This window comes from Rhyacophila brunnea, unplaced genomic scaffold (genome assembly GCF_057557595.1).
Source record: "Rhyacophila brunnea isolate RB1 unplaced genomic scaffold, BYU_Rbru_1.0 scaffold_7, whole genome shotgun sequence".
NCBI lineage: Eukaryota > Metazoa > Arthropoda > Insecta > Trichoptera > Rhyacophilidae > Rhyacophila > Rhyacophila brunnea.
This window is the reverse complement of record NW_028233339.1, coordinates 19,117,578-19,140,098: the sequence shown is the minus strand read 5'-3', so window position 1 is coordinate 19,140,098 and position 22,521 is coordinate 19,117,578. Positions and strand designations below refer to the sequence as shown.

General features: G+C 32.7%; 1 protein-coding gene across 1 annotated transcript in view; it reads right to left on the bottom strand.

Annotated features, from left to right (window-relative positions):
* LOC147064582 (multicopper oxidase 3-like) overlaps window positions 1-22,521 on the bottom strand; it is a 77,850-nt gene that overhangs the window by 20,491 nt on the left and 34,838 nt on the right. Inside the window, exon 4 of the mRNA XM_085957720.1 lies at window positions 5,341-5,504. Within this exon, the coding sequence (XP_085813846.1) occupies window positions 5,341-5,504 (164 nt within the window). The remainder of the gene's footprint in view (window positions 1-5,340; window positions 5,505-22,521) is intronic.

Here is a 22,521-nt window from a genome sequence, read left to right as displayed (position 1 = left end):
ATTATTATTATTACGTTTTGTGAATGCCAAACAAAATAAAAAGTCCCTATGGGTCAATTCTATTCAGATGTTTGGTATATTTTCTTATGATGAGAATAAAATAATATTGTCAATGTTTTGGGTATATTTAATTATTTTCAAATCACCAAACCGGCTGTCATCTTCGGATTGTTCTAATAATGTATTGATAATATTTATATTTTTACTTAGGTAACCTAATCATTATTTTCTAAAAATGTGTTGTAAAATAGCCTATGACGCCATTTTTATGGAGATCATGTGTATGGTCTAATGATTCCATACCTAATTAATTACCTATCTTCATTACTATGAGAATGTCAATAATTCACAGATTGTTATCACATATAAATATCATTACACAATATTATTATATGTATATATTTTTTTAATATTACTATAAAATCCAAATTCTAATACAATCCAATCCATTCCAATTAAACTCACATAAGTAATTATTATAAGGTCGATGGTCCACGCGTATTTTTATAATAATCTGACTAAATATAAAAAAAGTCCGATTGAAATAAAATGCAAAAAATATATATACCATTGTTTAAATAATAACTGTAATTATATCATCTGTTTTTAGATTTTTTATTAATATATAATTACAGTGACATCTAGATAAGATGCCTCGAAGATTCATTCAAATTGGATTGTAATTGGAATTAGATTCTGATATAATTTTGACCTATATGCTTTGTAATTCAGGGAATAGATGGCTCTATGAAATCGAAACTTTTGATGACATCCCCCTTAAATAACAGCTTTTTCCAATAATTAAAACGGTCATGGAATCTATAAAATTCAAATTATATATGTATCACACAGTGTCGAAAAATACTGCCAAGATAGATGTAAATGGTTAGGAAAAGAAAATAACAACGATAAGCACGTGGACAGTGAATCACTGTTATAGTTACTAGAAAATATCTTAGCTCGCCTTCGCTTCGGACAATTTTATAAAAACGGAATATATAAGTATGTATGATCAGTTAATTTTAAATATTTATTTTTGCGTTAGTAGATATTAGCCGCAGTACGGTGTTAGTGGTTTTCATGCAAGTGTTACAGTAGGTACCTACTTAATAGTTAATATTTTTTTGAGTGTTATAATAAAAATAAATCAATCTGCATTATTTGTGAAAAAAAACAATATGTTGTAGGTATTGTTCAACCAATTATGAACCTTATTAAATATTTTTTTACGGGCAAGGAAAAAATTGTATTGTCATTTTACCGAGCCATCGCTACTGGTATAAAAATATTATAAAATGCCATGAATTACATTGTAAACTAAGGGTATCTAATATTTTGAGTCATTGGACCACATTCAGTGAAGAAGAATTCTTTTGGGCCGCACATGAAAGTTGCCCTGTTTTAGCTGCTTCATGTATATGTTTTCTCGCCTGCAACAACACTGTATTTCGATTTTGGGCAGTTCTGAGTTATGAATGCCACAATGTTGTACATCTCTTTGGGCATCGAATGATGTATTGAACAACCATATATATGAATTTGGACGTTTTTTTTTAGAATTATTAATAACCATATCCTTGCTTTTTCGTACAAGGTGGTTGTTAGTAATTTTGAACAATCACAAACACCCAGGCTTTGAGAAAAACACATAAATGTTTTTGTCATGACCGGGAATCGAACCCAGGAACTCTCGGGTGGAAGGCGAGCGCCTTACCCACTGCACCACGAGAGCCGCCTCTATAAAGCCGTGAGTCCCAGGTTCGAATCCTGGGTCTGGCAAGTACACATATTGTTTTTCAATTTGTGTGTGTCAGGGTATGAACCTAATAGGTTGAGCTAGTGGCTGACATCCATTTCTCTTAAAAAACAAAATCTGTCAATACAAACCTCCACTCTGTGGAGGCCCATATGATCCTATCAGGATCGGACATGGTCGAAAAAAAAATGTTTTTTTCCATAGTCAGAAATGATGTACAAGGTTTTGACCACTGGGGTGATATACAGTATTATTGCAGGGATATATTTCTTTTTTATATGCAGAACACTAAAAATAATCTAAAAAAATAAAATAAAATGTTATTTGCATTACTTCTTTTTGCTTCTAAACGTTTTTTTCATTTTCCTAACATTTGTTAAAATCGATATAGGTACAGTGTTGTTGCAGGGGAAGTCTCTATTCCTCCCAAATTTTTTTCAGTTACAAATTTACGTCCAGCAAAAATTACGCTTTTCAAATGAAATGATGCCTTGTTAATAGCTACCTGGAGCCGTGGATGGGCACAGCTGTTGTTAATAATTAATTATAATGAAAATTATTTTTAAATACCAACCTCACACATTTACCATTGTACCACTATTGCTAAATCTGGAAAATTATTGCGAGTAGAAACCTAATAACTTATTGGATAATCATAATTTGTAAAAGGAAAGTGTGAAATATGAAAAGTAAAAGCATCGTTAGAAATAATGATATCCTAACCTTGCAAAATAATAATAGTGAAAGCATTTTTGTTCACGCTAAAAGTTGTACCTACGTATTGTTTATATTCTCAATTATTTCAGTAACACGTATTTAGGTTTGAACAATCAAACGGCGTGAATCGTACTTTCATACATATTTTTATGACATTGCTACAATTAATCCAAAACACACCGTTTTCTTAAATAAGAATAGTCCATAATATAATATGCTACCTACTATATTTTATTCAAAACACAAAATGAATATTAATTTTACACAGAGTGCATAAAAGTATGAAATTAGTGTGTACCAGCGGTGTAGTTTAGTTATCTACCTCCAGCGCTCGAAATATTTAATTTTTTTATTATGTGGCTTAAATGAAGCGGAATATATTATTGTTTATAAACATGGAGATTTACGATACGTTATAAATATATTTTTTACGATGCCTCAAGACATGTTTAATGGATTTAATTATTTTCTTAATAATTCTCGAATGCATTCTTTGTTATTTCCGCAAGACGAAGGTGGTCTCGAGAATATTTTCATGAATCAGAGCCGCGTTCTGGTTCTTCTTTGGTTCATTTCTAGCCCTGCCAACCTCATGGAAAGAAAAAATTGCAAGGCATGGGGACCCTGCCCCATAAAGGCCACTGAATTAATAAAGTTAGCTCTACGTTTCATATTGTTTACAAATATAATAGGTACATAAATATTGATTTAAAATACTTTCATTGCGCCACACGCAATATTTTTGTATACTGGTACCATTGATATATTGATACTCTTAATTTCAAAACTAATAATAAATTAAATCGTAAGCATGAAAAATTTTAGCAGACGATACCTAATATATTTTAATTCAACGATCTTTTTAAAATTTGATGTTTAGTATTATGTAAATAATATATTATTCAAGAATGGTTAAACATAACTGGAATTATTCAAAATAATAAAGGAGACACTCCAATCCGTATGATTGCACGTTATTTGCAGTGATCATTTTTTGTTTTGTTTTATATTGTATACATAGTGGTTAACAATTTTCTTAAATATCACAGCAACGAAGTAATTTTGAGAGATTTTTTTTGATAATTTATAATTTTAACTGTATTAATTAATAAATATGTATATGAAAACATTTAAAAGATTTTTTTAAAGTCAAAGATAACATACAATTGTAAAAAATGTGAATTTGTTGCAGGGTCCCATCTTATAATAACATTATATTTTATGGTCATATTTATTATTAAAATTTAGTTTATTAGGTTTTTAATTTTTGACCGTTTAGATTTTTGATTAATTCATCGTTTTAATATTTTTTATATTTATTTTAAAAAACACCGATTTTTATAAAAATATAAATGTGTATAACTTGAAATCCTTTTTATTTGGACTGATAATTTATATGTAAATGAAAATTATTACATTTTATTTATACACAGCTTATGCAAGATTGTCCGTGGGTCCCAGGCGAGCGCCTTACCCACTGCACCACGAGAGCCGCCTCTATAAAGCCGTGAGTCCCAGGTTCGAATCCTGGGTTTGGCAAGTACACATATTGTTTTTCAATTTGTGTGTGAGTCAGGGTATGGACCTAATAGGTTGAGCAAGTGGCTGACACCCATTTCTCGTAAAAACAAAATCTGTTAATACAAACCTCTACTCTGTGGAGGCCCATATGATCCTATTAGGATCGGACATGGTCGGGAAAAAAAATAAGATTACATACATGTAAGATGTAATAGGTACAGATTTTTTTATCGTGCAAGTTTATTTTAATAATGAGAACAATATGTCGCGATGAATTACAATTATTTCAATTCAACTTTTTATAATATATACGTGCATTTACATTAAATTGCATGTGACTCAAATGCAAATACTTACATAAGAAATAATAATAATATTACAAAATTATTTTTAACTGTTACTGCATGTAAAGATGGTAAACTACATAAATATATTTGTTTTATGTAATGTTTAGTACAATTATTGAGATGCTGAGGAGAATTAAATGAATACTAATGCTATGTCATCAAAATATTAGTTAGGAGCAATTATTTCTACATCACTACATAGGTACATATCACTGGCGTGCGGTCCATAGATGCTGTAGATGCGGAGCATGCCCATAAATAATGGACAAAATTCTATATGATAACAGTATATAGCTATTTAGTATTTAATCGGTAAATTGTACTTAACTGCATTTCTATATCATTAATATTACGTAAATATGTATTTATAGAATATATCAGAGCTACTACGATCCAACTCCACAAACCATACTACTTCAGCGAATGTCAACCAATATTCGATTAGTCAGTTTAAAAAGATATCAAGTTGATAATAAATATATTTAAAAATTGAATTAAGTATTTGTTCATGCAAAAATCACTGCACGCTATGTAGGTATGCGTAAAACATGATTTAAACGTGTACCTATACAACTGTTGTGTATAAAAAGTTATATGTTGGTTATTCCTAACATTGGATTATATTCCATAGCTTTGTATTATTATTTCCATAGCAACCGTATATAATTTGAATCTTATAGCCTAACGTGACCTTCTTCAAACACTAAAAACATTAATATACATAGATACAGACCTACAAATTTATCTGAAGAATGGGATGGGGGAGCCACTATCGAAATCTACCCAATCAAGACTTTAACTGGACATAATCTGACATTCGAATGAAATTTTCAAAATGGCATCCTATGGTAGTTTGTAGTTCCATTTTTTGCCATTCTACAGATAAGTTTGTAGGTTTGTAAATCCCTGAATTCCAAAATGTCGAAAATGGTTATTGAGAATTTACAATCGTATATTTAAGTTGATTGACTCATCTTAAGTGATATTAAAAGTGATTACCTGGAAACAGGATGAATGCATCTACTTCAGTCGGTTTTACTTCTCTTCCATCTGACGATATGATAGTCATGTGATGATTCTGGACTGTGATAACGATTGGGCACTCCAGAGGTATCGCGTTGATCATTCGTATCCTGTATTTTTGCCCTTGCGCCATCCATATTCTGTAAAATACATAAAAAAACGTGTTTTGTTAAAACGGTAAGGTGATTGCTGGATTCATTAAAAAGATGTCAGTCATTATCGGTCCAAAACTACTTTAATACGAGTGGAGGTTATTTTTACAGAATATAAAAAGCCACAATGCTTTGCAATTCGCTCAATACAATATTAGATCCTAGCTTCCACCACGAATGTAAATCATACGAAAATGTACAGATAAACAAGCAAATGTGGTCAATATATGTTTTTATCTACTGTTCCATCGAAAGTAGCGACGCAGGTTCTTGTGGAATAGTGCTTATATCATAGCGCAAAAATCTATAAGACGGCGATTGTTTAAACCAAATATGATTTGACGGCAAAAGTTTTCAGATGTGGACGTGCATTGATTTCATACACATAGTTTTGTAACTGTAGAGGCAAAACTTTACATTGAATAGTTTATAATATACGAATATTTTATAGTAGAAAAAAAATACATGGTTTCGGTGCCACCTGTCAACACTCTTAGATGTCGCTTAGTTGATAACATTATTAACATAAATTATTTTCATTAAAATCACATTTAAACTTTATTACTGCTTTACTTTTCTGTCAAAAATTAACTGTAATGTCGTTTAATACGTTCTGTAATATTATTCTCGATATGTTAGTACGTACTGCACTGTAAGTATCTGTCAAACTATTGTAAGAGTTAGTAGTATCCAATCGTTCGTTTTATTTCATGACTCGATTAAAATAAATTTATTTGCGCGTCAGTTTTTTTTTCAAATTTAGAATTTACGTTTACGTGTATCTTTTCTTTCACATCACACCATTTAATATGCCTTCTCTTAGTCTCGCTCTCTTCTACACATGTACATATTATGATTTCTCTAATGCTTTACAGAAAAATCAAGACAAATAACATAAAATAATTATTTTATGTTGACTTTGTATTAGGTCCGTTTCAGACGGGATACCGGTGTCACGCTCGATATAATGTAGGAGGCCTTTGTATTCGAATAAAGGGACCTTTGTATTGTATTTATGAACGCCCAGAGCTAATGAGTCAACGTATAATTTAGCGTTATAAATTAGAACACAAAACTGGCTGCGGTAATTAAAATAAGTGTGTCGGCGGCTTGAGAATATAGAGGCCGACGGAAAAGTGTACCGACACACGTTGACTCATTAGATCTGGGGCATTCATAAACATAATACAAAGGCCCATTTATTAAATACAAAGGCCTCCTATAGTATATCGAGCGCGACACCGGTGTCCCGTCTGAAACGGGCCTTAGTCCAACAGCGAATAATGAACGTAGGATATTTGTTATAAGTGCATTTGTTTATAATGAGTAAATTGATTTAAATCTGATAGATAATGATAATTCTATAGTTGTTGTTTTTTTACTGATAGATAATTAGATTTGATAACACGCCATGCTGTCAATATAAACAAACTTTTGATCGATATCCGTACATACCTAATTTCATTTATATTGTTTATTTACTACGTATTTAATCTTACGTTTATTATCATTCATACAATAAATAATAGGACAAAGTGACAGTAGATAGAAAACATCGTGCTAAAGATTGAATCAGTAAGCTAATTAAAATTTATATGTAGGTATTAAATATTTTAATACGGGTAGATAGTTACTTGCAATATTGTTGCTATAAAACTTAAACCAAATAAAATATTGTAGACATTACTTTTATTGGTAAAGCTAGTGATTAAGCAGTTTTTTGAATCAAGGTGTAACAAAATACGTAAGCGTTACTAATTGCATATTAATTTCACTCTAATACTAAAATCCTTGAATATTATTAGTACGAGTATCTAGTAGGTAACAAAATTAAAAATAGGCTTAAATAATTACAAGGTAAAATGAAATTTTTGTATTTGATAGAAATACTGAATAAATATAGAATACTGAAATGTCATTTTGACATTTCATATTGATTTCCATAGTGACGCACGTATTTATTAATAATTTAGTTGCTAGGACCAAGGAAACCTAGGAAAAAAATATTTGGCATTGTTACAATATTTTTAATGCATTTTGTACTAATTTTAATACATAACGACAGACCAAATTTAGTAATATTGGTTGTATCTATGTCATAAATTTTTGCGTAGTCACCTAGTATTCGAGTATTTTTTTTTATTTTTTAATTCTAAGTGGTTCCTGAACTGTGATACGCGTACACCTATTGGTACCTAGGTTGTGATTTAAAGTGGCACGGATTATTGTTTAAACATTATCAAATAATCTTTCAAATCGAGAAGCAGTACAACTCTTCGAGCTGAAATTTTAACTGAATGAGCTGACTTTATATTTATAAGGCATTTATCGTATTGTGTTAAATAATATCTCCCACATCTCTAATTATTTTTTAATAAAAGTGCAGTATGACGATCAAATCCGGCTGTACGTCTTGCGAAATGATTCCCTTAAATGTGGAGCGTCAATTACATTTCATGACAGTTTCTGATTGAGTAGGTCAGAGTCTCGAAGAACCTAATTTCTACTACACCTGTCCATAAACCGTATCACAGTGAACAAAATCTTCCCTTTCACATAACCTCTCAAGTAATTTCCCCAACTCCTCATCTACAAAGAACACTGACTGAATAAACGGAAACGTAGCTTTTCAACCATGACATCATGAGTCATTCACGATGCATCCATTGACAAAATGATGCATAGAAGCTTCTGGGTCACGTATTTCTAGTCAATCGTACATGAACCACACGTCATGTCTACAGTACGATCATTTAGTAAGTTTAAGAAACGCTGCATTAAATAATACAAATGCTTTTTACCTCTGTTGTTATAATAATTTTATTTTTAATAACCACAAATATTTTTATTGCTAAAAACTTAACAGGCACCCAGATGTAAAAGGGTCCAACAACGGAAAATCATTTTATTTTTATAAAATTTATCACGTACGCAATAGGCGCGGCGCCAACATCTTTTTTTTATTGAATATTATTTCAATTTACATTCTTAAAAATATGTTATTAAATTTATAAGTACTTTTTAGTTTGTAAGTTTATAAGCTATCTAGTGCATAAATTTTATTGTCTTATCAAAACTTTCTTGACCGTCGATTTCATATTTTCTATTCGATATAAGACATTCTACGCCAGTAAACATGATACAGTACAAAACTACTTAGGTAGATACCTAGACACGTTCAGCTGAATCCCATTGTCTACTTCGATGACTTAGCATTTTATCGAACTTTTCTAATGTCACTATTATTACTTGTATATTATATTATATATCTTGTAGAACGTCATTTTTATAAACCAGTTTAACACGATGCTAGAAAACCATTTAGGTCAGCATATTGCTATAAGTATACATTTACATTCTACATACAGATGTAGCAAAATAATTTCTATAATGACAAAAGAAATTGACGATATTTTTTTTGCTCCTGCATCAATTATGATAACATTCACTGCAATATGCTGAATATTAATTAAAATTCATGCAAACATATTTATAGAGCAATATTTATTGAAGATACTACAACGCCCATTAATAGAAAACTTGTTTTTATAAATTTCTAAACTAGACTGACTAATAGCAAAACTGTTTATTTATTAATAAAACAGTGTCTACCTATGTATATAAAAAATATTTCCTGTAATAATACGAATAATTTATTATATTATGAGATCGTCGCTCACTAAGACAAAATTCACTCTTAAAATACAATATTAATAATTAGTTAGTTTTCTCAACGGATAGCGAATCGCCAAACTTATCCGCTACGTGTTTGCAGCTGGTCTGACTACGGTGCATTGTATATTTTGACGCTATCGATACGACGAAAGCGAAGAAGTTAGTTCTTAAAAGCCAAATATGTATATATGTCTGCACGACGTAGTTATAGATCCACCAGTATAAGTCGTGCACTGAGTGAGGGCGCCACATGCTAACATTTGACATATCATTCAAAACTTTTTATACTGTGATGAGCTTAGTTCTAAATTCGAACACCTGACGATTTATGATGGTATAATTATAATATACACACCTGAATCAAGCGGCAGGCAGACGGTTTACGTTTCTATTACGTTTTGCGTACACACCTAAAAACGGCGTTTCTTTTCGTGTCATGCCAATACCACAATTATTCACCTGCCCATTACCAACAAACCACAGTACAGTGAATGAGAAGTGATTTAAAAACGAAACTGCTACTTAGTGGTGCTTCTAAAAAATGTTAATGTACGACTCAAACGCTCGCCGTTTGCAGTTTCTTCAAAAGTTTTTCTGTTTTTATTTCTCTTTTTAATTAGTAAACCTTGATAACGAGACGATATCCAACTATTCAAATCAACCGTCTGATAACCTCATAATAGGTATGGATAATTTAATAAATTATTAGTTAATACACAATTCGTAATTACCCACATATGCATATATCTAGCCCTCTAGTAACGCCAATAATTACCTTACCCAACAAACCACTTTCATCGATTCACCACAGCAAGCAAGTCAAAGTAGGCAAATGCTACTTTAACATGTTTATCTGTCGATCAGAATACACTATGCTTTCGTGCCATTTCCTTTTACTTCGCAATGGACTACGTAACATTGTAACTTAACATATACCTGCTTATATATACAGTAACTAGTTTTCCAATTTAACGCGTAACCAATGACATTTATATGGACGAATCATGTGGAAAATAAAATGACACTCACTTTGTGTCGGGTCTGCCGGATGGCGAAATTCATATTTTAATATCGGTATCCTTCGCTCAAATGAACATTCCGCTTGCAAGCGGTCTGGCGACACCGCTGGGTCTGCCCATACAAAATATCGATGCAATTCAATGACAGAACAATTTGACAGAAATGGCCGAACATTTTTACGCAGGCAGCGATGATTTCTCCGTTCCTATAAGAGCTCAACGCACAAATGGTGATTTATAAATTTGGTCCGTATTGTAATGACAGTAAGGTATATATTCGTTCAATTTTTCAAATATGGTAGTACTGTTTGCACCGTACTTCAGCTAATTGATTTGCATGAACGGACTGGTAATATTATTTTCAATTTATTATATGTAATTAAACATATTTTTTGACATCGTTTGTTTAATTTAAAATACTTTTTGTCGCGAAATCGATAAATGTATTGTGAAGTATATATTTTTATAATTGAATCGCTACAAATTAAAAAGTGAAATAATGAAGAAGGGAGAATAGTAGTATTATGTCAATGGATTTAGCGGTTTTATTGTCATTATTATCTCTCATTAAATTTTAGAGTTCCTCGCAAAGCAGAAAGGCGATTACATTGGACATATATACTTAGAGTATTAAGATGCGATCCATGTTGGACACCATCGGATGAATGTGTAATATGTTCTGATCATGTTGATAGAAAACATTTCATCACGACAAGGAATGGACTTCGTCGATTAACAAAAGATAATAATCTCATATCATGTACTCCATTTACTTTTTATGAATATTTCTATTTACTTTCTGTTGTTTTCTCTGTTTGCTTGCTCTCTGAATTATTAAAACATGCACCTATAATACAACGTTAATCGTGTATTTTTTATAACTTCATTCTTGATTTTATTGTCATTTCTTGTTGTGATTCTATAATATTTAAATAAATAGTAATAGAATTGTTATCATTTTCATGCTGAAATAATATTTTCTCCAATAAACTGATACTGGTTTTGTCATTAAAACATTTTCAACGGATCAATTTTCAGTTTCAAAATATTCTTATTAAACGCCGCTTCAAATTATACCAAATTATTATATTGCAATTCAATAACCATCATAATATGTTATTGTTTAATCTCAAACATCTTAAGCAAAGCAATATGATCAAAACGTGAAAATCTAATTACATATTCGTTGATATTTATTTGTACACTGTATGGTTTGTTAGCGCCGTAGCAAAGAATATTTTGTTTAGACAAACAACTTTTCTCAAAACTACGTAATATTCGTATTTCTTCCATAATTTGCCGCCCCTCATAATGTGGCGCCCCTAAGCAACGTTTGGTCTGCTTATCGTGTATTTTTTATAACTTGTTTCTTGATATTTTTTTGTTTTCATTGTTTATGTCATAATAATTAAATTAACAATACCATTGTTATCATTACCATGATTTGATAATATACGGGTATCGTTGTTATAACATTTTCCACGGATCAACTTTCAGTTGAAAATGTCGTAATGATGAAACTGGTATCGCCTGTTTGAAAATAAATGTACGAAGATACATACGTCAAACATACAATAATAATATATTTTTATAACTTGTTTTTATCTCGAATAAATGGCGTTCAATAAAAATTTAATTGTGTTTGACTATTTTTTTTTGTTATATTTATCTACCTCCGTTCTCTTGTATTATTATCATAGGTACCTACTTTCTTCTGTATTCATACTTCGAAACTGTGTTATTAATTGATAAAAGGCATGTATTTATTATACACACAACAAAAAGAATAATAATATAAATAACGAGTTACAAAAATATTTAAAGTTATTAATTAAGGGCAGAATTCCCAGTTTGCGTCTGGAATCGTTTCGCTGAATACCTGGAAGCGTTTCGCTGAATCTCCGGAAGACGTAAGTAACCCGAGAATTCTAACGCGATGACATTAATACGCCGTTACAATAAAGGCTATATTACTCTAAATTCTCGAAGCTTGATATCGTATAATGGAAATGCAACGTCATATGATCACGTGATGTCTACCTATACATCTGTGAATAAGTTTAGTGCACTATTTCTCGTGCTCGCCGATATGAAATGAGTTGTCCATTTAATACGTCATTGCGCGTAACATTCCAGAGATTTATCCACACTACTTTTAACATAGGCAAGTACATGAATTAATTAGTATTGATTAAAATTTTATGTTATGCCTACATATTCATTCTACACAAATACATAAGACAATACGTTAGAAAATAATCACACTGGTTAACTAAAATCTTACTCGGTATACAGAGATACTTCAGATCATATGTTAAATAAATTATTAGCCATTCATTTTGCTTACAACCACTGTCCAAATTTAAGTTAAAGATGGGTACCAGAGTCAATATGCATCTTCACATTTTTTCATCTCTACAAGATTCAAGTATATAAATCCAATCTCCGTTACTATTGTCCGGAGGCTCGACTCTCCATTAATATGAAACATCATAATGATCGAATGGAAATGTTTTGTTCAATTGCCTCTTTCAAATTATGTTGCTCCAAAACTTACCACTCAATATAACTGGACAACTGTTTTTTGTATCATTTTTATATCTTCCTCCAATATATTGTGTGATTTTTATATAATACTAGCTGACCCGGCAAACGTTGTTCTGCCATATAAATTATTTCTAGTGAATATTTTGGTTGTTAAATAAAAAATAACGAATGTATCGTAAGTGTGTGGGGATGGGATATATGACAGAAAGAGGAATAGAGCGCTGTAGACGATGACCGCCGATAAAAACAAAAAAACATCAACCATTCATTTTCTCAATTCATAATGAGTAATGATGTTCATAATGAATGAATTACCTGTGACAGGATCTCGTTGTTTAATGTTTATGCAATATCCGTCTTGTCCCTTCCAGAAAATTAGTGGATATTGGAAAGCGTCGTATGAACTGTGTGTGTCAGCGATGAACTCCAGATTATTGTTTCTTCTTCGAATCACGATTTCTCGCGTCGATGTGCGGTCGCCAACCATTATTCCAGCAATGTCGTCAACAACAGGCGCATTGAATCGAAGCACGTGCTCTCCAGCTGGTGTTTTATCAGGATTGATGACAATAGCGTGATTGTCACTTTGCAATTCGTGCATGTGTGCTTTGAAGAATTTCAATAATTCATTGTGCTCATTTAACAGGGCGTCTAGTTCGCCGACGATGCGCCTGGCATTAGGCGAATTGAGGCTATTGTAGCCGCAACGTGCATCTACATGATTGATGTCCTCACCGCCCATGAAGTAGATTTGTAAAAAAATTATGTGGTTCGTTTGGCATTGGCAGCAATGAGCCTACTTTGTGGTATATTTGGCCTTTGATTTTGAACGTAGAATAGAATTGTTAACCATTTGCCGCAGTATTGTGAACTATTTCTGTTGCTCCGAACGAAGTCTTTTGGAAGCATGAATTGAATGTGCGAATGGACTTCAGGAACAGGTTTGAATCTGGAACCGTGCCGATGAGCAACCCGTTCAATGGTTCTGGTGGTATCTCAATTTCTGGTAGTTGCACTTTTCCTGATGCGCAACACATCCCGGCTGACTCATGTTTGAATTTGAGCGCATGACAATGGGGACATTCTTTGTCCATAGCACCAATCAGTACTTTCGGATGAGCGGAATATTCAATATCTGGCTCGTACTCGAATGCGAGACGAAGGAACGAAGCGGATGTAAATGTTCGATGTACTTGTTGGCGTTGTCGGTCATTTGCTCTGCGTGTGTTAACTACGAACCGGCGCGCTTGGCTCCGTTCCAATTGTCGTTGTTGATTTCGTTCAGCTCGTGCCTCTTGTGATTGGGATGCACGCAATTGCGACATGCTTACACGCACGTTTTTGTTATCTTGTTGGATTTGTTCGTCTGTTCTTTCTGCTCTACTATTTTGCATGTTTGTTGCTTTATTCGTTCGACGGCCCAAATGGCCCTCCTTGCGTCTTGATGGCATTGTGCACTGTAATACACGCACATAAAAATAGATAAATTAAAATAAATCGTACAAAATTTTGCACGCACTGCGTTGTGATATGCCGAATGAAATGTCAAAATGACGCGACGCTTCTCTTGAATTCTTCTCGGACGTAGCGCCATCTGTCATTCAACAACATAAATAATTTCGTTCTGTTTGAAACACGAACGACGGTTAAATTTGTTCATACAAAAATAATAAAATCGCGATTAAAAAATGGGAGGGTGGGGGTAGGAGGGTGAAAATTTGGGGTTATAAGTATTTTTTGATGCAAAATAATAAAAAAAATACAAAAAGAAATTTTCAAAAAAATAAAAGAAAAAAATTTCTGGATAGAGATACCCTAATCACCTAGCGGTATAAAATATACTTGTTGACCTATTCTCATACCTATCAAATATACATAAAAAAAAATCATAAAAATCGGTCGAGCCATTTCGGAGGAGTTCGACCACAAACATCGTGACACGAGATTTTTATATATCGCACCGCCAGTAAAATACTGTCGTAAGTCTGAAATGGGCGTTTTCGAGTTATGGATGTGGTTGGATTCGTATTTTTTTTTGCTATTTTAATAAAATACTATCGTATCTCAAACTCAAATAGTGTCGGAGAGAAAGCACTTAATACAGTACATTACTTTCCGAAAACTGTTGAATAGATAATAAAATAGTGTTGTAACTAAGTTACGACAGTATTTTACAAGAAGCTTTCTAAAAAACTAAAACAATACTTTTCAAAAAAATACTGTTGTAACTCTGTTACTACAGGAAAATCTTGAGATACAGCGTAATTTTCTCACTAATTGCATGGATATTATTGTTCTAAAGTATTCAAACAAAAAAAACTGGAAGCAGCAGAGGCAACAATTTTTGTTATCAACAATTAAATGGAAGTAAAATACAAGAAGTATGCAAAAAATACTTTATCAACACATTTGGGGTGAGTGATAGGTACTGCTTTACTGCATGGAAAACAAGAGATCTTCTTTCCGGAACGCCAATTCCAGAACAAAGAGATCACAAAAATCACAAAAAAATTAGTGATGTTTAAAAAAATGATATAAGAGCTCACATTAAGTCTTTCCCAGTGATCGAGTAACATTATTTGCGTGCACAGACGTCCAAATTGTATTTAGATGGTAAATTAACAATTGCTGAAATGTATCGGTTATACAAAAAACAACAAGCTGACAGCAATATGCCATTTGGAAAAGAACACTAATATACGCATCTATATTTAATGACGAATTTAATATTGGCTTCTTTAAGCCTAAAAAAAGATTTGTGCGTTGAATGCGACCTATACAATAATTCTTCACCACCAGATGAAAAAAAACAACTTCAAGAAAAATATGGGACACATCAACCTGGAAAAAAGAGGCAAGGGATGAAAAGATAAAAGACGTAGCAGAGTCCCGAACTAATGGCCAAAATAGCGTCATTAATGTAGCTGTATATGATTTGCAGGCTGTTTTACCGCTTCCTTGCGGAAATGTGTCAAATTTCTATTATAAACGAAAGTTTGGCAATGTACAATCGTACAGTCTATAATATCACTGAAAATATTGCAAACTGATACATGTGGGACGAGAGTCAAGCTGCATGAGGATCCAATAAAATTGGTAGCTGTGTACTCGATTACAATGCATGTAAAAAATATCACCACAATGAGCATTTTATTTTTTACAGTGACAATTGTGCCGGGCAGAATAAAAATAAATACATTGCTGCAATGTATTTATATGCCACCGGGAATTCACAAAAAAATACAACGATCTCTCATAAGTTTTTGGTCACCGGGCATAAACAAAATGAAGGCGATATCGTCCATTCTACAATTGAGCAGCAGAAAACCAGGGCTCTAAAAAGTGGACCAATATTTGTGCCCAGCCAAATGATTACCATTGTACAAACGAGTAAGAAAACAGGACAACCATACATAGTTAAACCCATGACGACAAATAATTTTCTCAACATGAAAAAACTAGCAGATGAAATCGGTAAAAATTACAACACGGATGAAAATGGAGAAAAAGTTTTGTGGCAGAAGATTAAAGTTATAAAAGTAGACAGAGACTATCCATACATTATTTTTTTTAAAACCAGTCATCATGAAGAATGTAGGAAATTGAATGTTCGACAACAGCAAATAGGCAAACCGTTACCAATGGATGGTCTCAATATATCCAAAGCATATCAAGAGTGGCCAAAAATAACGACAATTAAAAAGAAGGATTTGCTTTCCTCTGCACCGCTAAACATCGTGAATTTTATTATGATTTTTTGCTTCTCTTCCAAGTGATGTTTAAAAATTAAAAATCGTATGTAAAAAAATTATTTTCCCATTAAATTAAATAATTAAGTATTTTTTTGTTGTTTTGAACTAATAATTGTATTTTTCTTTTTTTTTCAATAAATCTTTAAAGATTGTACCATAACTTAATATTTTGAAAACCTTCCTTTACAGTGCCCAACAAATTAGTTGAAATTATTAGAGTGATGGTAGGGAAATTTACATAGAAAGTATTGAGTTGATTCAAATTTTAACATGAAATTGTCAAATATCCTAATAAAATACAGTCGTAACTCAGAAATATTCAAATATCTCCGTTTGTATATGTTTTAGAGAAAAATGATGAATACAGTTGAAAATAGATCATGTTTTTCCATAAAAATGAGTAATAATTTTTACATTCAGACTTTTCCTGTATTTACAAAGAATATTTGAAACTTCAAATGGCTCTCCTGCAAAATGCCAATTTTTGACTTACTACAGTATTTTACTGGGGGTGCGATATATAGAGATGTTACCTACTCTATTGTATTGATTTACTATATCGCACCCCCAGTAAGATACTGTCGTAAGTCTGAAATCGGCGTTTTCGAGTTATGGATGTGGTTGGATTCGTATTTTTTTTTGCTATTTTAATAAAATATTGTCGTATCTCAAACTCAAATATTGTCAGAGAAAAAGCACTTAATACAGTACATTACTTTCCGAAAACTGTTAAATCGATAATAAAATAGTGTTGTAACTAAGTTACGACAGTATTTTACAAGAAGCTCTCTAAAAAACTGAAACAATATTTTTCAAAAAAATACTGTTGTAACTCTGTTACTTCAGGAAGATCTTGAGATACAGCGTAATTTTTTCACTAGTTGCATAGATATTATTGTTCCAAAGTATTCAAACAAAAAAACTGGAACCAGCAGAGGCAACAATATTTGTTATCAACTTCAATTAAATGGAAGTAAAATACAAGAAGTATGCAAAAAATACTTTATCAACACATTTGGGGTGAGTGAAAAGTACTGCTCCACTGCGTGGAAAACAAGGGATCTCCTTTCCGGAACGCCAATTCCAGAACAAAGAGGACACCATGGCAATCACAAAAAAATTGACGATGATTTAAAAAATGATATAAGAGTTCACATTAAGTCTTTCCCAGTGATCAAGTAACATTATTTGCATGCACAGACGTCTAGATTGTATTTAGATGGTAAATTAACAATTGCTGAAATGTATCGGTTATCCAAAAAACAACAAGCTGACAGCAATATGCCATTTGGAAAAGAACACTATTATACGCATCCGTATTTAATGACGAATTTAATATTGGCTTCTTTAAGCCTAAAAAAGATTTGTGTGTTGAATGCGACCTATACAATAATTCTTCACCAGAAGAAAAAGAAACACTCCAAGAAAAGTATGAGACACATCAACCTGGAAAAAAAGAGGCAAGGGATGAAAAGACCAAAGACGTAGCAGAGTCCCGAACTAATGGCCAAAATAGCGTCATTAAAGGAGCTGTATATGATTTGTAGGCTGTTTTACCGCTTCCTTGCGGAAATGTGTCAACTTTCTATTATAAACGAAAGTTGGCAATGTACAATCTTACAGTCTATAATATCACTGAAAATATTGCAAACTGATACATGTGGGATGAGAGTCAAGCTGCATGAGGATCCAATGAAATTGGTAGCTGTGTACTCGATTACATTGCATGTGAAAAATATCACCACATTGAGCATTTTATTTTTTACAGAGGCAATTATGCCGGGTAGAATAAAAATAAATACATTGCTGCAATGTATTTATATGCCATCAGGAATTCACAAACAAATAAACACGATATCTCATAAGTTTTTGGCCACAGGGCATATCCAAAATGAAGGCGATATTGTCCATTCTGCAATTGAGCAGCAGAAGACTAGGGCTCTAAAAAGCGGACCAATATTTGTGCCCAGCCAAATGATTACCATTGTACAAACAAGTAAGAAAACAGGACAACCATACATTGTTAAACCCATGACGACAAATAATTTTCACAATATGAAAAAACTAGCAGATGAAATCGGTAAAAATTACAACACGGATGAAAATGGAGAAAAAAATTTGTGGGAGAAGAAGTTATAAAAGTAGACAGAGACTATCCATAAATTATTTTTTTTAAAACCAGTTATCATGAAGAATGAAGGAAATTGAATGTTCGTCAATGGCAAATAAATAAACCGTTACCAATGGATGGTCTCAATTTATCCAAAGCATATTAAGAGGGTGGGTCAATAATTCCTTAGAAAAAAGCATTAAAACAGGTTTTATTTTTGTATTTTTTTTATTTCTCAACATAATTTCCTTGGAGCTCAATACACTTAGTTAAACGTTTCTCAATTTTTTTTAAACCGTCAGAAAAATAAGTTTTCGGAAGGTCCTCAAAATAAGCATTTGTCCGATCGATGACTTCTTCATTTGAAAAAAAACGTTTGAAGTTTGGGAAAAGGAAAAAGTCACCGGGGGCTAAATCTGGCGAATACGGTGGGTGGTCGACCAATTCGAACTTCAATTCTTCAATTTTAGCCATTGATCGTAAACATGTGTGAACACGGGCATTGTCCTGATGAAAGAGGATTTTTTTCCTGTTTAAATGAGGCCGTTTTTCTTCAATTTTGTTTTTTAGCTGGTCCGATAAAGATGCATAATAATCCCCTGTTATTGTTTTTCCTTTTTCCAAATAGTCAACGAAAATAATTTCACGTGCATCCCAAAATACAGTAGCCATAACCTTACCAGCTGATTTTACGGTTTTCGCCTTCTTTGGACATGGTTTGCCTTCGCAATCCACTGCTTTGACTGTTCTTTCGTCTCGGGAGTATAGTGGTGTATCCATGTTTCATCTACAGTCACAAAGCGACGAAAAAATTCATCCGGATTGCGTTGCATGAGCGACAACAGGGCTTTAGAGGCCACCACCCTATTGCGTTTATTGTCGACTGTGAGCAAACGCGGCACCCATCTTGCAGAAATATTTTTCATGCCCAATTTGTCATGTAAAATAGAAATGACGCTACCTTTTGAGATCCCTGTAACCTCAATTATCTCACTCAACTTTAATCTTCGGTCACTTAACACCATATCGTGGATTTTATTGATCATTTCTGGTGTAGTCACCTCTACAGGACGTCCTGAGCGTGGTTCATCCTTTGTTGATGTACGACCACGTTTAAATTCATTTAACCAGTTATAAATAGTTGCAAGTGAAGGAGCAGATATGCCGTGAACTAAATCCAACTCATTTTTTATTTCCTTTGCTGTTAACCCTTTTATATTAAAATGTTTAATAACAACTCTAAACTCAATTTTCTCCATTTTCCATTTTTCCATTTTCCACAAGCAAATTTTTTTTTTAAATGTACGAGAAACACACAACAACCCGACCAATCTGATTGAAACTTCGCAGCATACTGAATCGGTAGTGCCGCTGCATGAAAACAAACCGCTTGCAGTACTAGTCGCGCCACCTGTCGGCTTTTCTAAGGACTTATTGACCCACCCTCGTATCAAGTGCGGCCAAAAATAACGACAATTAAAAAGAAAGATTTGCTTTCTCTTTGCACTGCTAAACATCGTAAATTTTATTATGATTTTTTGCTTCTCTTCCAAGTGATGTTTAAAAATTAAAAATCGTACCTAGAATTTTTATTTTCCCATTAAATAAAATATTTAAATATTTTTTTGTTGTTTTGAACTAATAATTGTATTTTTCTTGTTTTTTTTCAATAAATCTTTAAAGATTGTACCATAACTTAATATTTTGAAAACCTTCCTTTACAGTGCCCAACAAATTAGTTGAAATTATTAAAGTGATGGTAGGGAAATTTACATAGAAAGTATTGAGTTGATTCAAATTTTGCCATGAAATTTTCAAATATCCTAATAAAATACTGTCGTAACTCAGAAATATTCAAATATCTTTATTTGTATATGTTTTAGAGAAAAATGATGAATACAGTTAAAAATAGATCATGTTTTTCCATAAAAATGAGTAATAATTTTTACATTCAGACTTTTCCTGTATTTACAAAGAATATTTGAAACTTCAAATGGCTCTCCTGCAAAATGCCACTTTTTGGATTACTACAGTATTTTACTGGGGGTGCGATATAAGGTAGAGTTAATAATTTTCGTTGTCAGTGTGTGTTTGCCTTTGGTGAGTATACACGACGCCTGAAGATGCCGAAAGGCGAAACTCGGGTCACGAAAAACGACTTAAATGGAATAGTACAGATCTTGAATCCATTAGAATTTAAATTCAAATTCCATCAAGTACCTTCGGTCGAAAGTATTAATATTATTAATTAATAGTTGATTTAAGTATGCTCTCTATGTCCGCACCATCATTAATTCGTCCATTTTATATCTTACACTCATCATATTGTATCATTCTGTGATTGGTCGTGTTCGTTAACTTTAATAACAGCTAAAAAATAGTCTTCACATAATATATAACTAGACTAAAGGTTAACCGAATCGTCAATACTCATATATCTATATTGATCTAAGGATCAGATGCAGGGTGATATCAAAAAGATATGTGGAAAAGTCTTCAGAGTACTATGCAACGAAGGTGGCTCATGGCGAGAAAGGTACAACCACCGCACGAAAGTGAGATGACTCCATTGGTCAGGCTATCCTATATTTACTGATGGAAGACACCAAATTACTCAGAAGAAACTTTTTCAATAAAAATGAAAAGAAAAGAGGCTCTTAAAACCTAGCTAGACTGAGGTAGTAAAGAGACACAAATCATCATTGATGCCACTGTAATGAAGAGGATTAAAGATTTTTCCTAGAAGCGACGAATACCCGGTTTGTAGTGACGATCATGATGATGATGATGGTTTATGTTTACAGTTGATATTGAGTTGAGTTTTAAAATTGAATTTGTTAATATGACAGTCAAATACTAATAGGTGTACATTCATATTATTTCGTAAAGATGACCCTGACTCAAAACTGGTTTTCGACAAATAAAAATAAACGCACGTTTGGTCTAAATCTCTCGTGCCTTCGGACAGCATTATTAAAACATAATTATATAGGTACATACATACATTACGCACGCAACAAAATAATGCATGTAAGTATGTAATAATAAAAAATGTAAGTGATTGTCAATTAATACACCTAGAAAGTATGTATAACAGAATTATTTGGATCTATAATTATTATTTTTTCTGTAGGCTGTTTTTGTAGTCTTCAATTTTGACGCACTACAATAATTTAGAATTCTGACTAATTATTGCATTATATATTATTTGTCTTGGTTGCTCTGTCTGTAACGCATATGCTGTCTCTCTCCGACGCACATAAATTTGCATGCGAAAGAGTTTGCGTCTCTGTTGCGCGATCGCATAAATAGAACACCCACGTTGCATCCTTCTGATGCGCGTTGTGCTTAATCGCTTAGTCGTGTATATGTGTTTCACTCACACGTTTTTAACGCATTCACTTATGAAATTCAAGTAAAACATACCGGCTTTATCGAAATAGATACATACCAATCTATACATACTTATTGGTATTAAAATAGTCGCGTTCTTTAGCTATGAATATTGTTACCCTATACATATTGCATTACTTATGATATTATTGTTGAGCGCTTCGACAAGAATGTTCATGAGTGGCACTGCCACCCATGGCCCCCACAAGGGGGGGCTGACAGAGCTCTAGCCTTGGGACCCAGGCTCAGGAAGGACCCGGTGTGGCGAGTCGACCAGATAAATGAGATAAACACAGATCACAACTTTGTTCTAATAGTAAAAAAAAAATCGCTATTTTACTACAATATTATAATAATATTTGGTCGTACTGTTATGTCCTAGTGATGAGTACCTTGAGGAAGTAGATGATCTGGCTGGCAGGTATCTTATACTGTTTGATGGTTGTAACCTTTCTTAAGTTCTTACCAGAATTGGGACACTCTATGAGACTCCTCGGTGTAATTCTTCA